General features: G+C 39.3%; 1 protein-coding gene across 1 annotated transcript in view; it reads left to right on the forward strand.

Moving 5' to 3' along the window:
- Positions 1 to 19465, forward strand: part of LOC139719913 (uncharacterized) — a 121630-nt gene that overhangs the window by 55346 nt on the left and 46819 nt on the right. Inside the window, exon 14 of the mRNA XM_071631297.1 lies at positions 6973 to 7123. Coding sequence (XP_071487398.1) covers positions 6973 to 7123 — 151 coding nt within the window. The remainder of the gene's footprint in view (positions 1 to 6972; positions 7124 to 19465) is intronic.

The following is a 19465-nucleotide window of genomic DNA, read 5'->3' on the forward strand; positions in this document are numbered from 1 at the left end:
AGGGGAATCATGAGACAATTAATTTTGCATGCAGTGACTGTCTAGTTAAAGTTTCACCCGAGCTCAGAGAACAAGGCATTAAATTCCATTTTTAAACAGAAGGTGTCAAGCTCAAATCTTGCCCAATGTGTTCACCATGTGTTCACTACAAGGCCCATTTACACTTGCTTGGAAAAATCGAGATTTTTCTAAAATCGCGACATTTGGGTGTAAGTTGCTAAGCAACTACACCCAAACGCCCTCGAAACATCGCCAGAAAAATCGCCTGCCGGAGTGCGATTTTTTGAAACATCGCGAAGTTTCAGGCGAAGTTAGCGAGTGTAAACCCAAGCTGCAGAAATATCGCGATTTTTCATCACGTGACTTTCGGTATCGGATTGCACCGGGAGTTTACGCGCGCTCCCGATCCCTCTTTGGAACGTGTAGAGAGTATGTCGGTCACTGGCCAGAGTACTAGTACACGGCATAGACAGCTGTGTACAGGGTCCAAACGGCCAATCCTCGATCGGCTCGTGGTCTCTCACCTCCCTCTCCCTGATGAAACTAGTATGTGAAAACTACTACTAGTAGCAAACCTGAAGTTCTCCAACCACGTATCATGACCCCATGACGACTTAACAAAATAATGTTCTCCCAGAAATGCGTTGATTCAGATTGTGGGAGTGCCCGTACTGCTCTCGATATACGTTGTTTGTGGAATACAGGAGTACGTAACAAGTGTGAGTTCTTGCTGTCGCCTGATAAAATACCAGTCCTAACTTCCAAGTCCTATTTCTAACTTTCGTCATATCGGCGAAATTTCATGATCCTCCTGAATGCTGCTGTAGATGAAGTTTTACACACCTACTACGTATGTGATCTAATAGAGCAAGCTATATAGTTTTACCGTAGGTAAACAGTCTCGACAGAAGCACAAATTTATGTGTGCATTGTACTGATAAAAAGCCCTGGCTCAACGTTCCAACCAGCTATCCTAGCTGTGATCAAAATATACTGCACTGCAGTGAAAACGAACATAATAGCGCGCGCTTCCAACTAGCTACCGTGTTGAAGGGAGGTAAATTACGCATGCGCACTACCGACCAAAAAATCGCGATGTTTCGTGAAGCTCAAACTTCGCATGCTTTTGCGCAAGTGTAAACGGTGGAACCAACCATCGCGATTTTGAAAATCGCGATGTTAGTAAGTGTAAATGCGGCTACAATTTCCTTCTTTACCAAGGTGTTTTACTTGTTACCGGATGATGCCAGAATAATGCTGATACTATAGATATGAGTGATTTATGGTTTATGCATGCGCATTTGTTGTGTGTATGTGTGTGTGTATGTGTTTGCCAACTTTTTTTTTCTCTGAGAACTTAAACATTTGATTTTCTGTGGGTTCCCCCACACATCATCTTAATTTTCAAATGTAAGTTTTACATACCCTAGAGTCATTTGAAGTGTATTCAGTGACTTTGATCAAAATTTCATTGGTTTCTAAAATTTTGTTTTCTGTATGGGTTTTCAAATTTTGTCTCATGTGTAGATGTAATAAAATAAATTTTAATTTGTTGACAGCCTAATAAATGAAATGAAATAAAATGAAATAAGGTGAAGTCAGACACCTCGGCCATGTGCTTCAGTATGCAAACAATTTGTGGATATGTCGTAAAATGATCCGAAAAATTTTGTGGATTTCGCGAATCAAAGGCAAGACATTCTCCAAATTGTTGGGATCTGTTTTGGGTTTCACCAAGATTTTGTGAACATCATGCCCATGTGGTGTTGATGGTGTGCATGTAGTGAGGCTTTTGAGACTTTTTCAGTAACAAATCAGAAGCAAATCATGACCCAGTGTGTGGTAAACTTTTGCAAGAAATTTATTTTTTTTTTAAACATTACTGCTCAACCCAAAACGACACTTTAATCAACTGACAGCCCCCCCCCCCAAAAAAAAACAAGAAAAAGAAAGAAAGCTCCTCCATGCAATTTTCCTGTTTTTCCTGCCGCTTCCGGGTTTCGTCGGCTGACAAGCAAAAAAAAAAAAGAAAAAGAAAAGAAAAAAAAAAGAAGGATACCTGGTACCACTACAATAGCCTCATCAAGATGGTTTCTTGGTTTCTTTAACAAAAAATAAAGGGGTGTACTTTTCTTTTTATTTCCTTTTTTTTCTTAACCCATTCCTAGTTATGGGCCTGCTTTCTGTATTTCAGAATGATCCTCTGATAGAGTGGTACTAACACTGAAAAGGTTTGCCTGGATAAACAAGACTTTATCATCATTTTTTTTTTTCATTTTTATCATTATCAAGAACTTTCATGCCATCAGGGTTCACAATCATGATGAAGAGATGTTGATATATTGTATCTAGTTATCAGTGATAAATAGCAGTGAAAACTGATGTTTGTTGAGAAAGGTTTGAAATGGCATATGGATGTGGGACTGGTCAAGGAAGGTCAGACGTTCATGTCCAGTTGCAGCTAATGTAGGTTTGCTTGATGCACGGCAGCTGGGGAAGATGTTCCGTGCCATGGGGATAGAAGCTCTGGACGTTTGCGTAGGGGGATCGCATCCTTGCCATGCTGTGTGATGTACTGCTTGCTGGTGACTCACCATCCAAAGTTGGCGAAGGGAGGCAACCTTGGCAAAAAAAAGAAAAAAGAAAAAATCCTGCACCTCATCCACTCATCTCCAATATTTTCTGGAAGTGTTTTACCTCTTGAGGAGGTAAAGGGGATAGGAACAGCTCTCATTATGGGAGAGTCCTCGGCTAAAGTAATTTCAGATTTAGAAAATGTATATTTGCAGCTATAGAGTGACTCGCTACACATACTATGGATTAAATCATCTCATTACCCTTGGAAATAGTGACCTTTGTCTTTGCTTTTAAGTGGATGTACATTTGCTGCAGGCATTAACCATCATTTGTTATCTATCAACCTTGTACCAGAGACCCCAACTCTCCCGTTTTCAATGGGAGATCTCCCGCCGAAAGCCCATTTTTGCAAAATCTCCCGTTCTCCCGCTTGAGATTTGATTTCTCCCGCCCTGGCTCTGTGTCTGCCGATGGAATGGATTTCTTATTTATTGCTATTGTATGTTGAAAAAATAAGCCTTAGATAACACCAGAGAACACCTAGAACCCTAGGAACTTCGCGCTTCCCACACATCAACATGGAGTCTCCCATTTGCTAAAGGGTTTCGGGCGGGAGAATCTCCAGATCAGAAGTTGCTTGGGGTTGGAGTCTCTGTTGTACTGTAGATAATTTCAGAAAATGAGAGAAAATTCATGTATGATTTGTATTCCCTGTACTACCAGTAATAATAATAATATGAACAGAGATCCTGATGCCTGCTATGTTATGATACTGAGTACAATGTAGTGAACCATCTGTAGATACTGTAGTTTGGGGGAGTTTGAGACCTTTGGAATGAGAGAGAGAGAGAGAGAGGAGTCATATTCATAACCGTAACACTGAAAGAAAATAGAACCACCTGTTGAATAGTGCTGCAGTATTAAACCTGCATGCATTACTTGCATCATCGAAGAGGGAAGAATCACACATTTTATTTTTTTTTGGTTCTTCTTTCAAGAATTTTCAGGAGCTGTCTGCAGTTTGACAGCTGGATATTCTTTGCACTATTCAAATGATTAATTGCTGAAAGAGATGCAGCGCCGGATATTGCGTTATATAAGTCTTCTTTTCACTTGCACTTTTAAAGAGAAGGATGAAAAGAGTGGTTTGAACTCTTAGTCCCTCCATACGCAACAGGTGATGAAGCAACAGTGAGAAGAAGTAGGCTTACTGTATAGTGTAGGTCTATAATGTACATGTAATGTGCACGGAACACGAGAAAAGTTTTTAAAGTAGATCAGTTTAATCTTACTGCCAGCATGGAATTTAGTCGTTAATGAGCCATGGCTGGCTGATTTGTCGGTGGGTGTCAAAATCTTGGCAGTATTTCATGAAGTTGATGAAGTAGTGTGAATTTAATCAGTGCAGCGTATATTGGATGAAAGAAATGTGTTGAGGCTCTGCAAACCAGAAGAAATATATGAACAAATGCACTTTTTTGCTCATTCATAGTAAATAAAAAAGACAAACAAACACAAACAAATATCCCTCTATTAATACCCCTCAAAAAAACAGAACAACAACAAAAAACACTTGATATTTTCAACCATGCAAATTTAACTGTATGTACACTCACTTTGTATGGTCAAGTTTTGCATTGACTCCTTTACTTTGTTTGTATGCGGTATTCTGTTTGTTTTTTTCTTTGTTTGTTTGTTTGTGTGTTTGTGTTTTTCTGCAAGGAGAAAAAAATGTAGGGGAGCTCATGAGCTTTCCATTCTCTGGAGTATATGCAGAGTGGTTTTAGGGATTCCTTGCTGTATTTTCCTTTCAGTGTCAGAAGTGATGACATACATGTATGTAGTGGTTGAATGAGATTTCATTGATAATGACTTGCAGCCTCCATTTTTTGCAAGAGTACGGTAAATTTCACAGGGATTACAGAAAGGAATCGTCAAGATTTGAGGTGCCACGTCGTGACATCTGTGGTTGAGGGATTACAAGATCTGCCTAAGATTGGCAAGCTCTGTAAAAGTGTATTTTTTTTTTGTCCAGATCCATCTTTACTCAGTTTGAGGGGCTGGCTCACTGGTCCCTAGGGGAAACCCGAGGCGTGCTTTCAATTTTGTATCTCCGGATGTTTTCGATATGCTGGCAGAGTCGGGGGGAGCTGTGATGTGACAGAATGTTTAGCTGGAGAAAATAGGGAAAATATTCCAAAAAAGATTTAGAAATACTGCGTGTGGCCAGTGGAGGATTCCATAATTAACATCCCTGCTACCAGCATGTTATCAGAGCAACCAACGTGAGATTATCATTAAACTGTAATGCAACAAACGGTCGCAGCGGGAGCCGTCTGTAATTGACTGAAATGGGATCTATCATCACAGAGGTTGAGCTATTGCAGGAATATTGCCAAATTCAATCTTTCCACTCACCCGTAACATCTTTCTTCTACGTCCCCTTTGCTCCACTTTACAACGGTACAACAGGAAAACAGATTCTGCATTTTATGTTGCAGCGATTTCTAGGAGAGTACACCAACTTTGAGCACTGGGATCTTATATAATACATAGCAATTTAAGATTAATTGACACAAACACAATATGTGACCCTGCACCTCAAAACAAACAAAAAGTCGCCAGACATGAATTTTTAGTAAAGGCCATATTCTGAAAGAGCAGACTTTAAGCTTTAAAATGATGTATAACTCAAATCAAATGGACTCTCCTAACCTATCTAAATATTGGAAAGAAAGCACAAACTCAGGAAAAGTGTGAACTGAGAAAAGAGGCTCTGAAGTACAGTGTGTCTATTCAAGCGCTTAATCTTTACCAAACCGTGCTGGCTGTGCGATGAATGGGACAAAAAAACAGGAAGTAAACCACCAGAGTAACAACAATGAAGAGATTATCAAATTAAACTGAAAATAAGCATGTCTCATTGACACATTCTGTCCATAATTAATGCCAACTTTCAATGCAGTAGCAGTATCCTTTCAAAAGTTATTAGAGTTGAAAGTGAAGAGTGTGGACAAGGGTTTTCAGAAATGAAAAAGGGATTCTAAAGAAACACCTAATCACACTATTCTACCAAAAATGTTCGAGATAAACTGCTGAAAAAACACACTTTCCTGCCCGTTCTGTGATACCAAATTTTAGCATAATGTAAAAGAAGACCCGCTCTTTCAAAAAATATGAAAAAGTCAAGTTCGGTTAGGTTGACCCATTTCACTTATTTTCAGTCCTCACGCAAAATCAGTGTGTGCGACTTTGTTTTCGTTTTGAGTTGCACGGTCACATATAGATCACATGCAAATAAGATTGAGAGATAACACTGTGTGTCAAAACTTAAAACTTTGGTTTTAAAAGTCCTTATCTTTCATACTGTACCGTGTATGTCCAATTTTAATGAATCTCGTACCTCAAGTTTTTGAATGATGTGTTTCACCCTCGTAATTGAAGTCTCCATTACCATTGTGTGGCATTTCATCTACAGTGCATGTAGTCAACCTTGTCAAATAAAATCGATTTGGACTATAGAGATTGCTTTGACTTTGAGAAAATTTGACTTATGAGGGATTAAAATCAATAAAATATAAAGAAATGAGGACTTGAAATTTAGATCTTCGACTTAGGTGATTGTTCGATTTATGCGAGGTTAACTGAAGCAAGGTTGACTCTATGTATTTTTTTTTCAGTGTAGGCTTACCAGTACAATTGCCTCTGACAAGTAAACATTGCTAATTTTCCCTTTGCTCTTTTAATGCTGACCTCAGGTATACTTGGGCTCATAACATCATTGGTTTCATACTTAACTTTATAGTATCTTGCTTTCTATGACACATTTTTGCCGAAATCTGATTTTGTATTACTGGTACACGGTAATGCCATTTCTATGTTGAATTATTTTTGCTACACCTAGATATAATACAGAGAGGAAGAATGGGCAGGAGTCATTGCTAGCTTGCCTTTATGAAATGCAAGCTTTATGATAAATCAAGCTCTACATTAGTGGCAAGCTGGATTAGAATGAAACCCTCCGGAGAATAACACCCACTGGCTGGCACAAGGGTGTTGTAACTCTGAGCTGTTGAAAGCTATGATTGTCAGCCTCTGAATCTAGAGTTGCGACGAGGCTTCCGTGAGACTGCCTAATCGCCGTTCATCTTGTCATAAAGCCCGGCCTAATTGCATTATTTCCAAAGAAAACATGTGTTTTTGTTATTCAGGAAGTGAGGCTAAGTGGGAAGAATTGGATATTTAATGATTCACTCTAGAAGTTATCGTGGAGGACTCATTAATTGAATACTTTTTCTTTTCTTTCTCTCATTCTTTTGCCATTCTTTGTTTTATATCCTGGTGTCATTTAATCATTTGATGGAGTGTTGTTTCTTTTTTTTTTATGGTTTTCAGAATGTATCCAGTGCAGACATGGTCGGTGGAGCCGAGGCTGAGACGACCTTGGTGGTAGTTAACACAGCGCCCTCTAGTGACGAGCTCAGCCAGCCCACATCAGGCACAGTGGAGGATGCTCACCTTGGGGGCGGAGTCTTCACACTGTCAGGTAAGGGATGGGCCCCTTGCCTACACCCTAAGGCTTACACTTGTAGTCCTACTGGGGGAGCTTGCATGACAGGATTCCATAGGGAGCACTATTTATCTTCAGTATAACATCAAGATCAAATCTTGCTATTAGATGCAATGTTATTATTTTTGCAGTATAGATTTCAAGTTTTCTACTACAGCCTGCAAACAGCAGTAAAATTTAGCTTCAACTCTGATTGTCAGATGTGCATGGAGGTAACTGATGATTATATTTTATCAGCTTTGTCATTCTCCTTCAATCAAAAGCAGTTTGGTTTTTTTTTTCTGAATTTTCTTTACGTTTTTCGATTACCCGTAGTCAAACATGGAAGTGACAAATGTATATATGGTTACATTTTATTCTATTCAGCAGGAATCATTCCCAGGGCAGGGAATGCAATTTTGTGCAAAACTAAATATCCACATCAAAACCAGAATCTATCCAACATTTGTACGCATAACCTAGCTCAGATATTGAAGTGTGTTTATTTTTGTGTCTGTGGCGACTACTGTTGTACATGTGGGCTTGTTTCAGCACATAGATATGGTCTTTCTCCTTCTCAAAGCAGCTCGAATGTGAAATGATCTAAATTACTAGGTGTAGATGAGCAAACCCTGCACCGAACTTAACTACACAGTATGAAGCATGATTACGTATGCATTGCTATGAAGAACACAGAAATAGTTGAGGAGCTTTTTGTGTGTGTGTGTGTGTGTGTGTGTGTGTGTGTGCAGACATTCGTGTCTGAGATGTTCATGTTGCTGCTTGCACATCCTGAGTTTTGACTGCTCTTCAGTCTCAGAACCATTTTCAGGAAATCCATGTGAATTTCAGTGTAGATGGCAAGAGCATTAAGTGCTGATTGGCCTTCAAGCTACAACTGCACTACACGTTGTTTTATTTTCATTTTGTCTGCAGCACTTTGTGATGGGTCATTTGCGGGAAAGATCCCCCTTTGATAAGTCTACTCCATGTCCTTTATTTACCCTGGAGGTGACATTAGGTATCAAGACACTTCTTGACAATAGTCGCATTCACATGTATGCCCAGAAATCAGTCATTGAAAATACATCACTTGTACAAGGTGCAAATACCCCGCAAAATTTATGTCGTGATATCACGGTATTCAGGGTGGTAATTCTGACTTTATACCAAATAGGAATGTGAGATTGAGTGTGAATTTTGTCGCAAAATGCCACTGACTGTACAGTGCTGTATTTCTCATTTGACTCGACACACTTCCTGTCTTTTTCTAATAGGAGATACGTGCATGTGCAGAGCTAACCTCAGAGAGGAGTACTTTTGGGCAGAAATACCATGATAGTATTTCATGAATGAGAAACATTGGTACCACGTGAATTACCACAGTATTTATTACCATGGTACATTTATTTTGCCAATGAGAATGGTACCAATATATCACCATGGTTTTTGATACCAGAAAAAAAAAAGAAATATGGATAGAAAGACAGATTCTAAATGTAAAGGAAAAAAAGAACAATGTGCGATACCACATATTCAGAAGAATAACAGCACAGCTGTGGATGAGTTGGATTCGAAGTGATTAATTTTCAATGGAGAAAAAGAATTTTAGAAGATATGTGTTTACAGTGAAATTAGTGATTCTTTAGAAGTTTTTCTTGGCATGCTTTATATAAACCATTTTTCTGTGCTTCCAATTCTCCAATTTTACAAGAATATATGGGTTGCAGTGTTATAGTATGCATCAGTGTGATGGTCGGTCTGCAGAGGATCACACACCGCAAACTGTAGTATCAATCCAGGTCACGAGGTCACTCGTAGCCAGCTATTTGGCTGTCTTCCGAGCTCTGGTGGTTGATGTGAAATGAGGACTGAAAGGTAGTAAGTGACAGGATAAACAAGGAAGTCTCTGGGCTCTCCTGGGGATGCGACAATTTTGCGGGGTTAAGACGCACATTTCTCTCGCAGCCAGGAAAAGTGTGGGGGATCCCTTTTGGGAGGGAGTTTTAGTATGGCAAATTTAGCAAGGAACCTCAACCGTGTGGTCACAACTTCTGAAGGGGTGAACTCTCCTGCTGTCTACCAAGAGGTGGGGTTGTATCATCTGTCTGCCATTGGGTCAGATTTGCTATGCTCTTAGGCCCAAATTCACGAAGGTGGTTTAAATTTAAACCATGGACTAAAATAAGCAGATATTACAGCGTGACATAGGCTTACAAACGTACCCTTTTATATTAATGCGCGTTTGTTACTGGATGTCTGTTGGTGTATGCAATCTGTCAATCGTATTTATGCAGAAGAATTTTGCATAAACCATGGTTTAAATTTAAACCAGCTTTGTGGATTTTGGCCTTAGAGTCTAGCTTAGAACATAACAAAACAAAACAAATCAACAAAATAAAACAGGACAACCCCCAAACATAAACAAGAAGTAAAAGAAAAAAATGAAAACAATTCAAATCTCTCCCCCCTTCCATTAATTGAAGAATAATGCATTATTTGTCAAGAACAGTTTATTCATTTTCATTTCCAAATAAGATACCAAGATACTGAAAATTCTAGACATGTGCACTTGTAGTAGACACATACACTTGTAAACTTGCTCAATCAACAGAAATATGAAAGACAAAAATGTCAATCAAATATAAGATTTTAGTGCTGATCATACTTAAGAGGAGAAACCTCATGAAATGCCACAGAGATACTAAAATGTGGTGTGTGTGTTTGTGTGTGTGTGTGTGTGTGTGTGCATATTTTTCTCTCTGTTATATCATGTATCAGCACTTTAAGCAAAATGTGGTTCTTGTCGATGTGAGAACAACCAAACAAACTAAAATCAAAATATTTTCATCCTAAGAATGAAGTAAAAGTGCATTTTTAAATGATTATTCATTTTTTTCTCCTCATGGTTTTCCATATGAAATTTGAAGAAAGTATCCGACACTGGCAGATCAATTTGAGGTCTTGCCAAGACAGATGCCTATAACAGCATTGTAACTTGTATTTGCAAAACAGGCAGTTCCTATGTACAAAGGGGAAAAAAAGAGTTGTGGAGCAGTGGTATTATCATGACCTTGTCTGATGTGATAACAACTGATTCTACTGTTTTGTGAAGACATGCAAAGCTTTTCCATGACTTCAATCTTCCATCCAGTTTCTAATAAAGCTTGGATCGGTTTTCTCTGCCAAATTCCCTGGTTGATGTTCATTTGACTCCAGAATGATTTCATGCATATATGGGGGGGGGGGGGGTTAATTGTTTCCTATTGAAAAAAACAACAACAAGAAGCAAACAAGCAATAACAAAAGCAAAAACACCAGGATTTTTTAAAGTTTTTGTGCAAACAAGTTAATTAATGTCCACATTTTGTCATCAAATTTTGCATATATCTAGTATTGTGCTTGATCTTCTTCAAAAACATATAAAGCCTGAATTTTGACGCTAATCTTGTAATGAATGTCATTGTGAATATTAAGAGTGGGATTTCCTGTCATCTGTTTGTTGTTGTTTTTTTCTAATAGTTTGCTACAGGTCGCCACAGAAAACTTCTGCCCTTTAGTGCACAGTCATATTGCAGATTGCTTTCTTTGAGGACAGGTGTATTTATTGCATACCGATATACTGATTCAACTGTGGTTTCACTGCAGGATGTACATGTACTGTCAAAGCGTAGGTGTCCGTGCCACCTAGACACAATTATAGGTTTACTTCAGGTTGTTCCGTCAAAGGACAGCTGCAGGTGGATATAATCCAGACACAATCATAGGGTCATTGCACGTTGTTCTGTCAAAGTGCAAGTGTGGGTATAACACATTACGTAATTATAGTTCACTGAGATATGAGGAGCTTCACTGTGGGCAGCATCAAAGTAGATAATACGAGACAGATATAATTGTTGGTTCGTGGCAAGTTGTTGGTTTAAGGCACAGGTGCATGTATGACACAGGTCCAATTATTCAGTCCATGTAGGTTGATTTGTTGGAACACAGAGTGGTGAATATATCGCAGAGATACAGTTTCAGCTCATGACTGGGCACCTTGTCACGTTGATGTCATTTCCCTTCCTAGGAGAATGAATTCTCAATGGATGCTCCATAATGCCAGAATCAAACTCTAGAACTCCCAACACCTGTGCCACCGGTTATGAGCCTGCTCTATATGTGTCTGGATGATCAAACCAAATAGACAAGCATGTGCTGTAGATGGTGCAGCTTGGTGTCAGCAGGTGTACCAGTGCAACGGTCACACATCAATGAAGGCTTGTAGAAATCAGGCACACATTTTACAAGAAAGGAGTGTGAGGTAATAGCTGAAAGCTGTTGCCATGGCATCGCTTCTGGTTTGTGTAGCATCTAGAGTTCAGTATCCCTCCTCTTGAGAGCGATAAAACTGCAATCTCTTTAAGATGATCTGATGGTTTAGTTGGTAGAGGTTTAATACATGTCTGTGTAATGACAGGATTGCCCATCTACTCCACTCTTAGTGTGGAATTTTTTGAAAAGTGACATTAAAGATAAAGAACATCTGATTGGATCAAACATGACAGAAGTATCATAGAAGACACGTACAGTTTTCTTCATGTAATGAAAAGACCGATGCAGTGTGAAACTGAAAATGGAGAGAGAGAGAGAGTAGTGTGAACAATAAAGAAATTCTAGACTAGTCCAGAGTATACTCAAGTCCTGTTTTAACAGACCCCAGAATTACCACGACAGCATCCAGGCAATCCCTTTCTGCAGTCCCTGCAAAATGTTGCTGGGATGTTACTCAGATGTTGTTGTGCTACTGTAAAAGTGGATATTTTTGCATGACTATTTTTTTGCGCTCTGCCGGGCAAGAAGAGTTTTGCATGTTTTTAATTCTGCAGAATCAAGACATCAACTACTGGAACATGGAAAACGGCAAGCAAAAATATTCTTGTGCTTTTATTTTTGTGCTAGTTTCTGGTTGCACAAAAATGAGCGAAAATTTCCCCTTTTACAGTTCGTACCTTCTTCCATATTCCACCTTAGCCAGTTACCTAGCCCCAGCTAGGATACGTACATGTCAAAGTACCCTGACATTTTCCTGACACAACCCGGACATGATCGACCCTGACCTTACCCCAACAACCCCTTCTGTCTGGCGGTAGTATTCCTTCAGATCCACGCAACACGCATGTGCAGTAGTCTAGACAGAATGACACACCACTTGCCACTCACGTGCAGGGATTGTAGCCGTTCCCCCTTTGTGCATGAATGGGAAGATTATTGTTCTCCATACCACAGTATCATTCGATTTGGACAGATATCAGTGTCAAGCAGCAACTTTAAAGGTGCATGGTCTAGGTGTTTTAGTCAAATGCGTACGCGGGTGCATGGCGCAAGTTTTCTATAGAGACCTACGCTATCGACTCCTCTTTAGCGCTTACGCTGTGGCCCACTTCCCCGAGTCCGAAGAAGTCCGATCCACTGTAGCCAGTGGTCCGATCACAGTTCGGCTCATGACTCGGCTGAGGGGGATGACCGCTTTAGTAAACTTCTTTTGTGATGTTAATAACAAGCACATACGCACGCACCCTGGCATTACTACAGACTGCGCGATGCGCAGAGAAGACAACGAAGGCAACGTTACTTAATAGCAACACCTACGCACTTTGCTCTTGATGACAGCTCAACTTCGGTAATCTTCGTATCAATACTAACGGTGATTGGCAGTAGCATCAATAGCGCCCTCTACACTACCGGGACTACGCACCTTTAATACACTATCTCAGGATTAGTCTTTATCCAGTCTACGTTTTTTTTTGACTCACGGAAAGGATTTCTTTAAAGGACAAGTTCACCTTCATAGACATGTGGGCTGAGTGAATGCAGCAATATTAGTAGAACACATCATTGAGAGTTTGAGGAAAATGGACAATCCATTCAAAAGTTAAGAATTTTTGAAGTTTTTGCTCACTCAAGGCTGGATGAGAAGACTACAGCTTGTGATGTCACATGAGTTCAACGATATGAAGAAAGAATAAAGAAAATTCAACATATTTTCACTTTTCTCGCATAACAAAAGAACACTTGTCTTGTCTCTTTCAGAAGGCACAGGGAATAATATTACCCTTAACAAATGTCACTAACAAGTCGAAGAAATGTGCACTTTATTCAAAAAGTAAAGTTAAGTGAAATTCTCCTTTTATTTTCTTTATATGGTTGTACGCATATGACATCATACACTGTAGTAGTCTTCTCATCCAGCAGTGACTATGCAGATACTTTAAAAATTCATAACTTTTGAACGGATTGTCCGATTTTCCCCAATCTTTCACTGATGTGTTCTACTAATGTTGCTGCATTCACTCTATCCACACGTATATGAAGGTGGACTTGTCCTTTAAATTATCATACGAATCCAGACTGCTGGTGGAGACATTGCTAAAGTATGCAAGTGAAAACAGTTTCCCAAATACTCTGTTCCAGTTGCTTTTTAGTTTATAGCCAAGCATGATAAGAAAGAAGAAAAAGAAAACACCAACACCTCAATAAAAACACCGACAATAGCTTGTACGTTCCGCATGTGTGACCCAGATGGTGGAAACCTGCTTGTCTCATGCAGTGATCAACTTCTAAAAGGAAGGTGTTTGCCCCATGTATCAAGTTGGTATCGTAAGCCTTTACTTCCTTCATCCTATTGAAGAACGCTTGTAAAGTTATCCTGATCATGCACAGACGTCTCCCAGTACAGGCCAGATGTTGTGATGGTGTATCGGTATTGCGTCAAAGTTGCCCCCCTCCCGCAGACCTCCTCCCGCAGACCTCGTACAATTGGCATTATGAATGGCCTTCACCTTAAGCCCTAGACTCATGGATCGATGATCATGCAAACAGCAGCCTGCCCCCCTCTTGGTATTTATAGAGCAGGCCTGTTTGAATCGGTGGCCGGGGAGGGACTTTGTTTTGTGACGGTTGGTGGAAAGACGTACGTGACCCCTGCCGCAAAACTTCTGTTCGGGATTGAATCAGCTGTGAGTCCTCACACAGGAAGTTGTAGTTCAGACCAGTGTGGTTTTGACTTTAAGCAACGTTAGATTCCTCGGTCACACTTTAGAGTTTGCAGCTAGTATGATTTTTGTGGTAATTATTATGTTTCCTCTTTCAAAAAAAATAAGGATATGATTATGTTTCCTATATTTAAAATGAGAAATATGTTCTCTGACATTTCATATGGCATGCGTGATTGTGCAATTGTCCCAGTTTTGAAACATACTTTTTTTTCCCCTTCAAAATTTGTGTATGATATTTTTTGTTCCCTGCTACTGTGCACTGTGATGATTTTTGTTCAGTAGAGGTTGATAGCTCTTTCTGGAAAGACATGCACTTTGTATTCTGTGACCCTGTACCTCAAAACCAACAAAAGTCACCTGTCATGGATTTTTAGTTAAGGGCAGATTCTAAAAGAGCAGACTCTAAGCTTTAAAGGCATTATTTACCATTTGCAGATCTATGAAACAAAACCAGCTTTGGTGCTTCAAAATAGTTCTAAAATGTGAGTGAGGTAGAGAAACAACTAATGTAAAAATGTTAAACAGTATGACAATGTTAAGTGTGTAGTTAAATATGCAAAACGTGAACAATAGTTATGATAATTTTTTTTTGAGAATAAATCATCTACAGTTGTGGTTTAAAATAGTGATATCTCCTTATATTTCAGGCTGTATTGCAATTCTTTTTTTAATGGTAGGGTGTTTTCTGATAAAACTGACCTGTATGCATCAAATGTGATAACTCTTACATTTTGTAAATCACTACTCCCAATGATAAACAATGCCTTTTAATTGATTTATTCAAAGTCAATACAAATGGACTTCCCTAGCCTATATAAGTAACGGCAAGAAAATATACACTCTGGAAGACCCTATAAAAGTAAAGGGTCTCTTCAAGCACCTATTCTTAATAAGAAGCTGTGTCTGTGCAATGAATGGGACAAAAAACAGGATGTATGACTCCATACACGTAGCAACAATGATGGAGGGATTATCAGAGTAAGCTGCAATTAAGCTCGCTCTATCAACACATTCTATTCAAGGCTAATCACTACTAACTTTCAATGCAGTAGAATCATATTTTCAGAAGTTAAAAGAGTTGGTAGGAAAGAGGATGTAACAGGTTTTTAAGAAATAAAAAAGGGCCCCTAAAAACATCTAATCACACTGTTCTAAAAAGAAAAACAAATCTAAAAAAAAACTGCCAAAAAAAAAAATGACACAATTTCACATTCATTCTATGATCCCAACTTTGGAATGATGTAGAAGAAGAATTGCATTTTAAGATAATCTGAAAAAATAAAGATTGACTGGGTTGACCCGTTTCACCTATTTTGAGTCCTCGCGTAAAATCAGGGTGTGTGACTTTTCGTTAGTTTTGTGATGCACGGTCACGTTTTCTCTTCTCTGCTGATTGTAGTGTACACTAAAGCCCTTTTTACACTTGTGTTTCTTAACCCCGTACTTTCTCTGACCCAGGACTATCGTTAGTCCCGTAACAATTTCTTCAGCTTTTTACATTCGCCAATTAGTCCCTTACTAAGCTCATGTCCGGGGCTAAGGAGAAAATTGACCTTTTTACACTCATATTTCTTAGTCTGGTACTTTCCAAACCACACGAATATTCTCCGTCGCTTAGCCCAGGATTATTTTTTCGTTCTGTTTACACTTGCTTGCTTGGCACCGCAATTGCGGTGCTAACCCTACTATTTTGCAGGGCCAGATACAGTAGTACGGGATTATCGGTGGGGCTAGCCCACTTTGGCAAAAACGAGTGTAAACAGAAAGTGGGCTAAGGATAGTCCCGTACCAACGGTGGGGCTAAGGCCCCCCCCCCCCCTTAGCCCCACCGTTGGTACGGGACTAAGCAAAAATTTACAAATGTAAAAAGCCCTTAAGGGGACCTGCTATTTGAGTATTCAGGAAATACAAATTCCAATGAGCATTGTTTCAATTCAAATACATAAGGCAGATACAGTGAATTTTCTAATTGATGGCAGAATCAAATATCAGTCAGGAACAGAGTACATGTACTTGTCTGATGCCCAGGGATTGGAAGGAGCATGTACATATAGCAGTAAAATCGGTTTATTTCTCTTTCAATTTTTCTAAAATCTGAAATGTTTAAAAGCTTGCATGCTGAGTATGACTTTACATGATTAGTGAGCATTTTAGGTGCGCCTTCCGGCTTTGTACTCTCAATGTATCATTTGATACGTGTACCCTGTCACAGGAGCCTCATGTTGAAATGATAGGAGTGGTCACTTTGTCGAAAGATCCAGGTCACTGTTCTCATGCAGCTACGACCTTCCAACCATGCTGTGGAAAACTATTGTGAGACTCTGCCATGGCCTATTATTTGCATCCCTCTCCTGTGATCAGGTTTTCCTGTTCAAAGGAGGTTTATGCAATCTCCAATTATGAAAGGCAGAAGGGGAATGTACAGTGAGAGATAGGATGCGTGGGTTGATTGGCGCAGCCTGTCCAGCGTCTCGAGTCCTTCATTGTCCCTCCTAGCCCCACTTATGTCATTTCCCCGGCGATTTGTCATCAGTGGTCAGTGGTGACAGCCATGGATGGGACTGCCCATCACGCCGACTGTGAGTGACACTGGCAAAGTGCCTTCATGATGGGCTGGATGGAGGGGGGGGGGGGGGGAGTGTTATGCCTGGGCCTTTTGATGTCTGGTTTCCTATGTAAACTTCTACCATATACACTGTTACGTCACTGAAATATCAACGTGCATGAACCAGAGTCTATTGATTTGAAAGCACCTGCCATTCATCATTGTGGATACAGGAGGTCATAGATGATGGAAGTTGGGTAGGGAAACTTCTACGACCATCGGTCATTTTGCTTCAGCAAATCATTTTTCCATTTCATCTTTTACATGGTGCATTTCAAAGGTTATTTCTTACCTTTTTTCTGTTCACTTGACTGATATATTTTTCTCAAAGTGTAGTTGCCTTTGAGGTGATTTCCCATTTCTTAAAAATTTAGCCAGGGTAATGTTACATGGATAGTGAATGATATTTCCCCCTAAGTTTTGATAGTTTTGCAGCGATAATTGCATGGCTTGATATTTGAGTAATGATAATCACACTAGCTATCTGATTTCCAGTCATTTTGTGATTTTGCCCTCTTTATTGATTCATCTAGAAATGATTAGTTATGTGATTTCCATGAAGGAATGAGGACAAACTTTGAATCCAGAATGACACTTTAAGGATGAAAACAATTTATTGCATCAAACTTTTTTGGTAGAGGTAAGGTTATTTTGCAACCGATGACCATGACGTCTGAATCATCGTGAGCAATACAGTTTCTTCTTTATTTACCTTTTTTTTTTCAGTTTTCCAAACCGACAAAACTTGTCACTCCCAGGTTATCTGAACATTATAATTGTTTGTTGTTTTTCTTTCAGATGTTATTGAACTGTTTGAACTTGTTTCACATCAGATGTAGAAAGTGTCAGACCATGTTCTCACTCTACTACTACTACTACATACTCATGTGGCATGACCAGCATTGTATAGCAGAAAAGACGCTTAGACCCTAAAACACTGGGTCCTGATATCAAATTCTAGCTGATACCTGCGGACATTTTACATTCTCAGACAAAATGATCAATATCCACTTTGTCCCACGTGATGAACCAGGAGTAGATAGGTAATTTTTTGTAGGTGCCTGGCAATGCAGATGAATAATAATGTTTGGTTTGTGTCCTGTAGTTGAGCTATGTTTTTACTGAAGAGTTTTGATACAGTGGTCATGAAATGACATCATACTGTAAAAATGGTAATTTTCACGCATTTCGTGCAACCAAAACCAAAAGAAAATATTCTTACTTGCCATATGTTCCAGTAGTTGATGTCTTGATTCCACGGAATTAAGAATCTGTGAAACCTTTCTTACGTGACTGAGCGCGAAAAATTAGCCGCATGAATATATCCACTTTTACAGTATCATTGATGCCCCTATTCCTTGTGTGTATGAAGTTGATACAGCACAATAATTTCTTGACTTAAACGCTATTGTGTAGTGTGCCCATGATGAAAATCTCAGAGTTCATGCGCTCATGGTTACACTGTTGTGCAGTGTGTTTAAATCACAATATGCAAGGCTTCTTGTATCCGTGATGTGCAAAACAGGAAATGAGGACTTTCATCACCACATTATCCGTGGCATTTTCTTCGAGACAATGACAACTGACATAACAATGTTGTCATATGGCATAACATTGATATATCTTCGTAGCTCCAACTGGAGTATACATGTACATTGCATGTGCCAAATCACTGGGATGGATTAGGTTTCATAGCAAACATCTCCATTTGTGCATAAAATCCATCACTTTATTGCATGCTTATGATACTTGTCTTTTTTGAGGAAAAAAATCCAATATTTTGTAACATATGAATTTGCCTGCTTACATGGTCAGTCTGTGATTGTCCAGCCTATCCCAATGGCTTGTGCTACTGCTCACACAGACTTGCTCCACCCCAAGTCTTCTTTGGTTGCTAAGACCTACTTCCAGTTTGAAAGACCCTCCCTTGTGTCTATTAGGTACTTCCTCTATTGAAAGTCAAGTGCTCGGAGATTTCCTGGATTACCCAGCAATTGTGGGCTAGATGCGTCTCGAGGGGCCTCCACCCCAACTACCAGTAGGGTTGGGGTGTATGTCCTCGTTTTCTTGTTGTAATGTTTTGATAACATTATTTGCACACATTATTTTTTTTTTTTTACCCAACTCATCTTATGATGTTTAGTGATCAATCCACAACTACAGCCCTCATCCCATGAGACTACTTTTGAGGCTGTTATTAAAGGTTACAGCAATCTGTCCACAGAAAATTCTCACGTGTTTTCAGATTCTTTGCTGTTGATGTCCTCAAATCAGTCGAGATGCAGTCATATCACAACACTAACACACATTCATATGTAGATCATTTGTCATTTTACACATTGTTGTAGTACAACTGAAAGTTTGTACTTCTTCCCAAACCCAAGAGAGATACTTCTTTCAAAATTCACCCAACAGTTTGTTTAGTTGAGGCGTGACAAGTCATGTATGGATATCAAAGATTATCATATTATTCTATTTTACATCTTGCATATATGAGACTGGTGATTTATTCACAGCACTTAATAGCACATCCTGTGTAGGAAACATCATTTGTCACACATAATAAAATATAATTTATAATCATTACTGGTATCCTTGCTTGTAGTACAAATTGATTTAGCATGAGCTGTCCAAGAGCAGGCAAAGCACCTTACAGAGTACATCAGAGAATGTTATTAAATGAATATCTTTGTTTGT

The sequence above is a fragment of the Diadema antillarum genome, unplaced genomic scaffold, assembly GCF_040938485.1.
Source record: "Diadema antillarum isolate AM-2024a unplaced genomic scaffold, OU_Dant_1.0 scf00000116, whole genome shotgun sequence".
NCBI classification, from domain to species: domain Eukaryota; kingdom Metazoa; phylum Echinodermata; class Echinoidea; order Diadematoida; family Diadematidae; genus Diadema; species Diadema antillarum.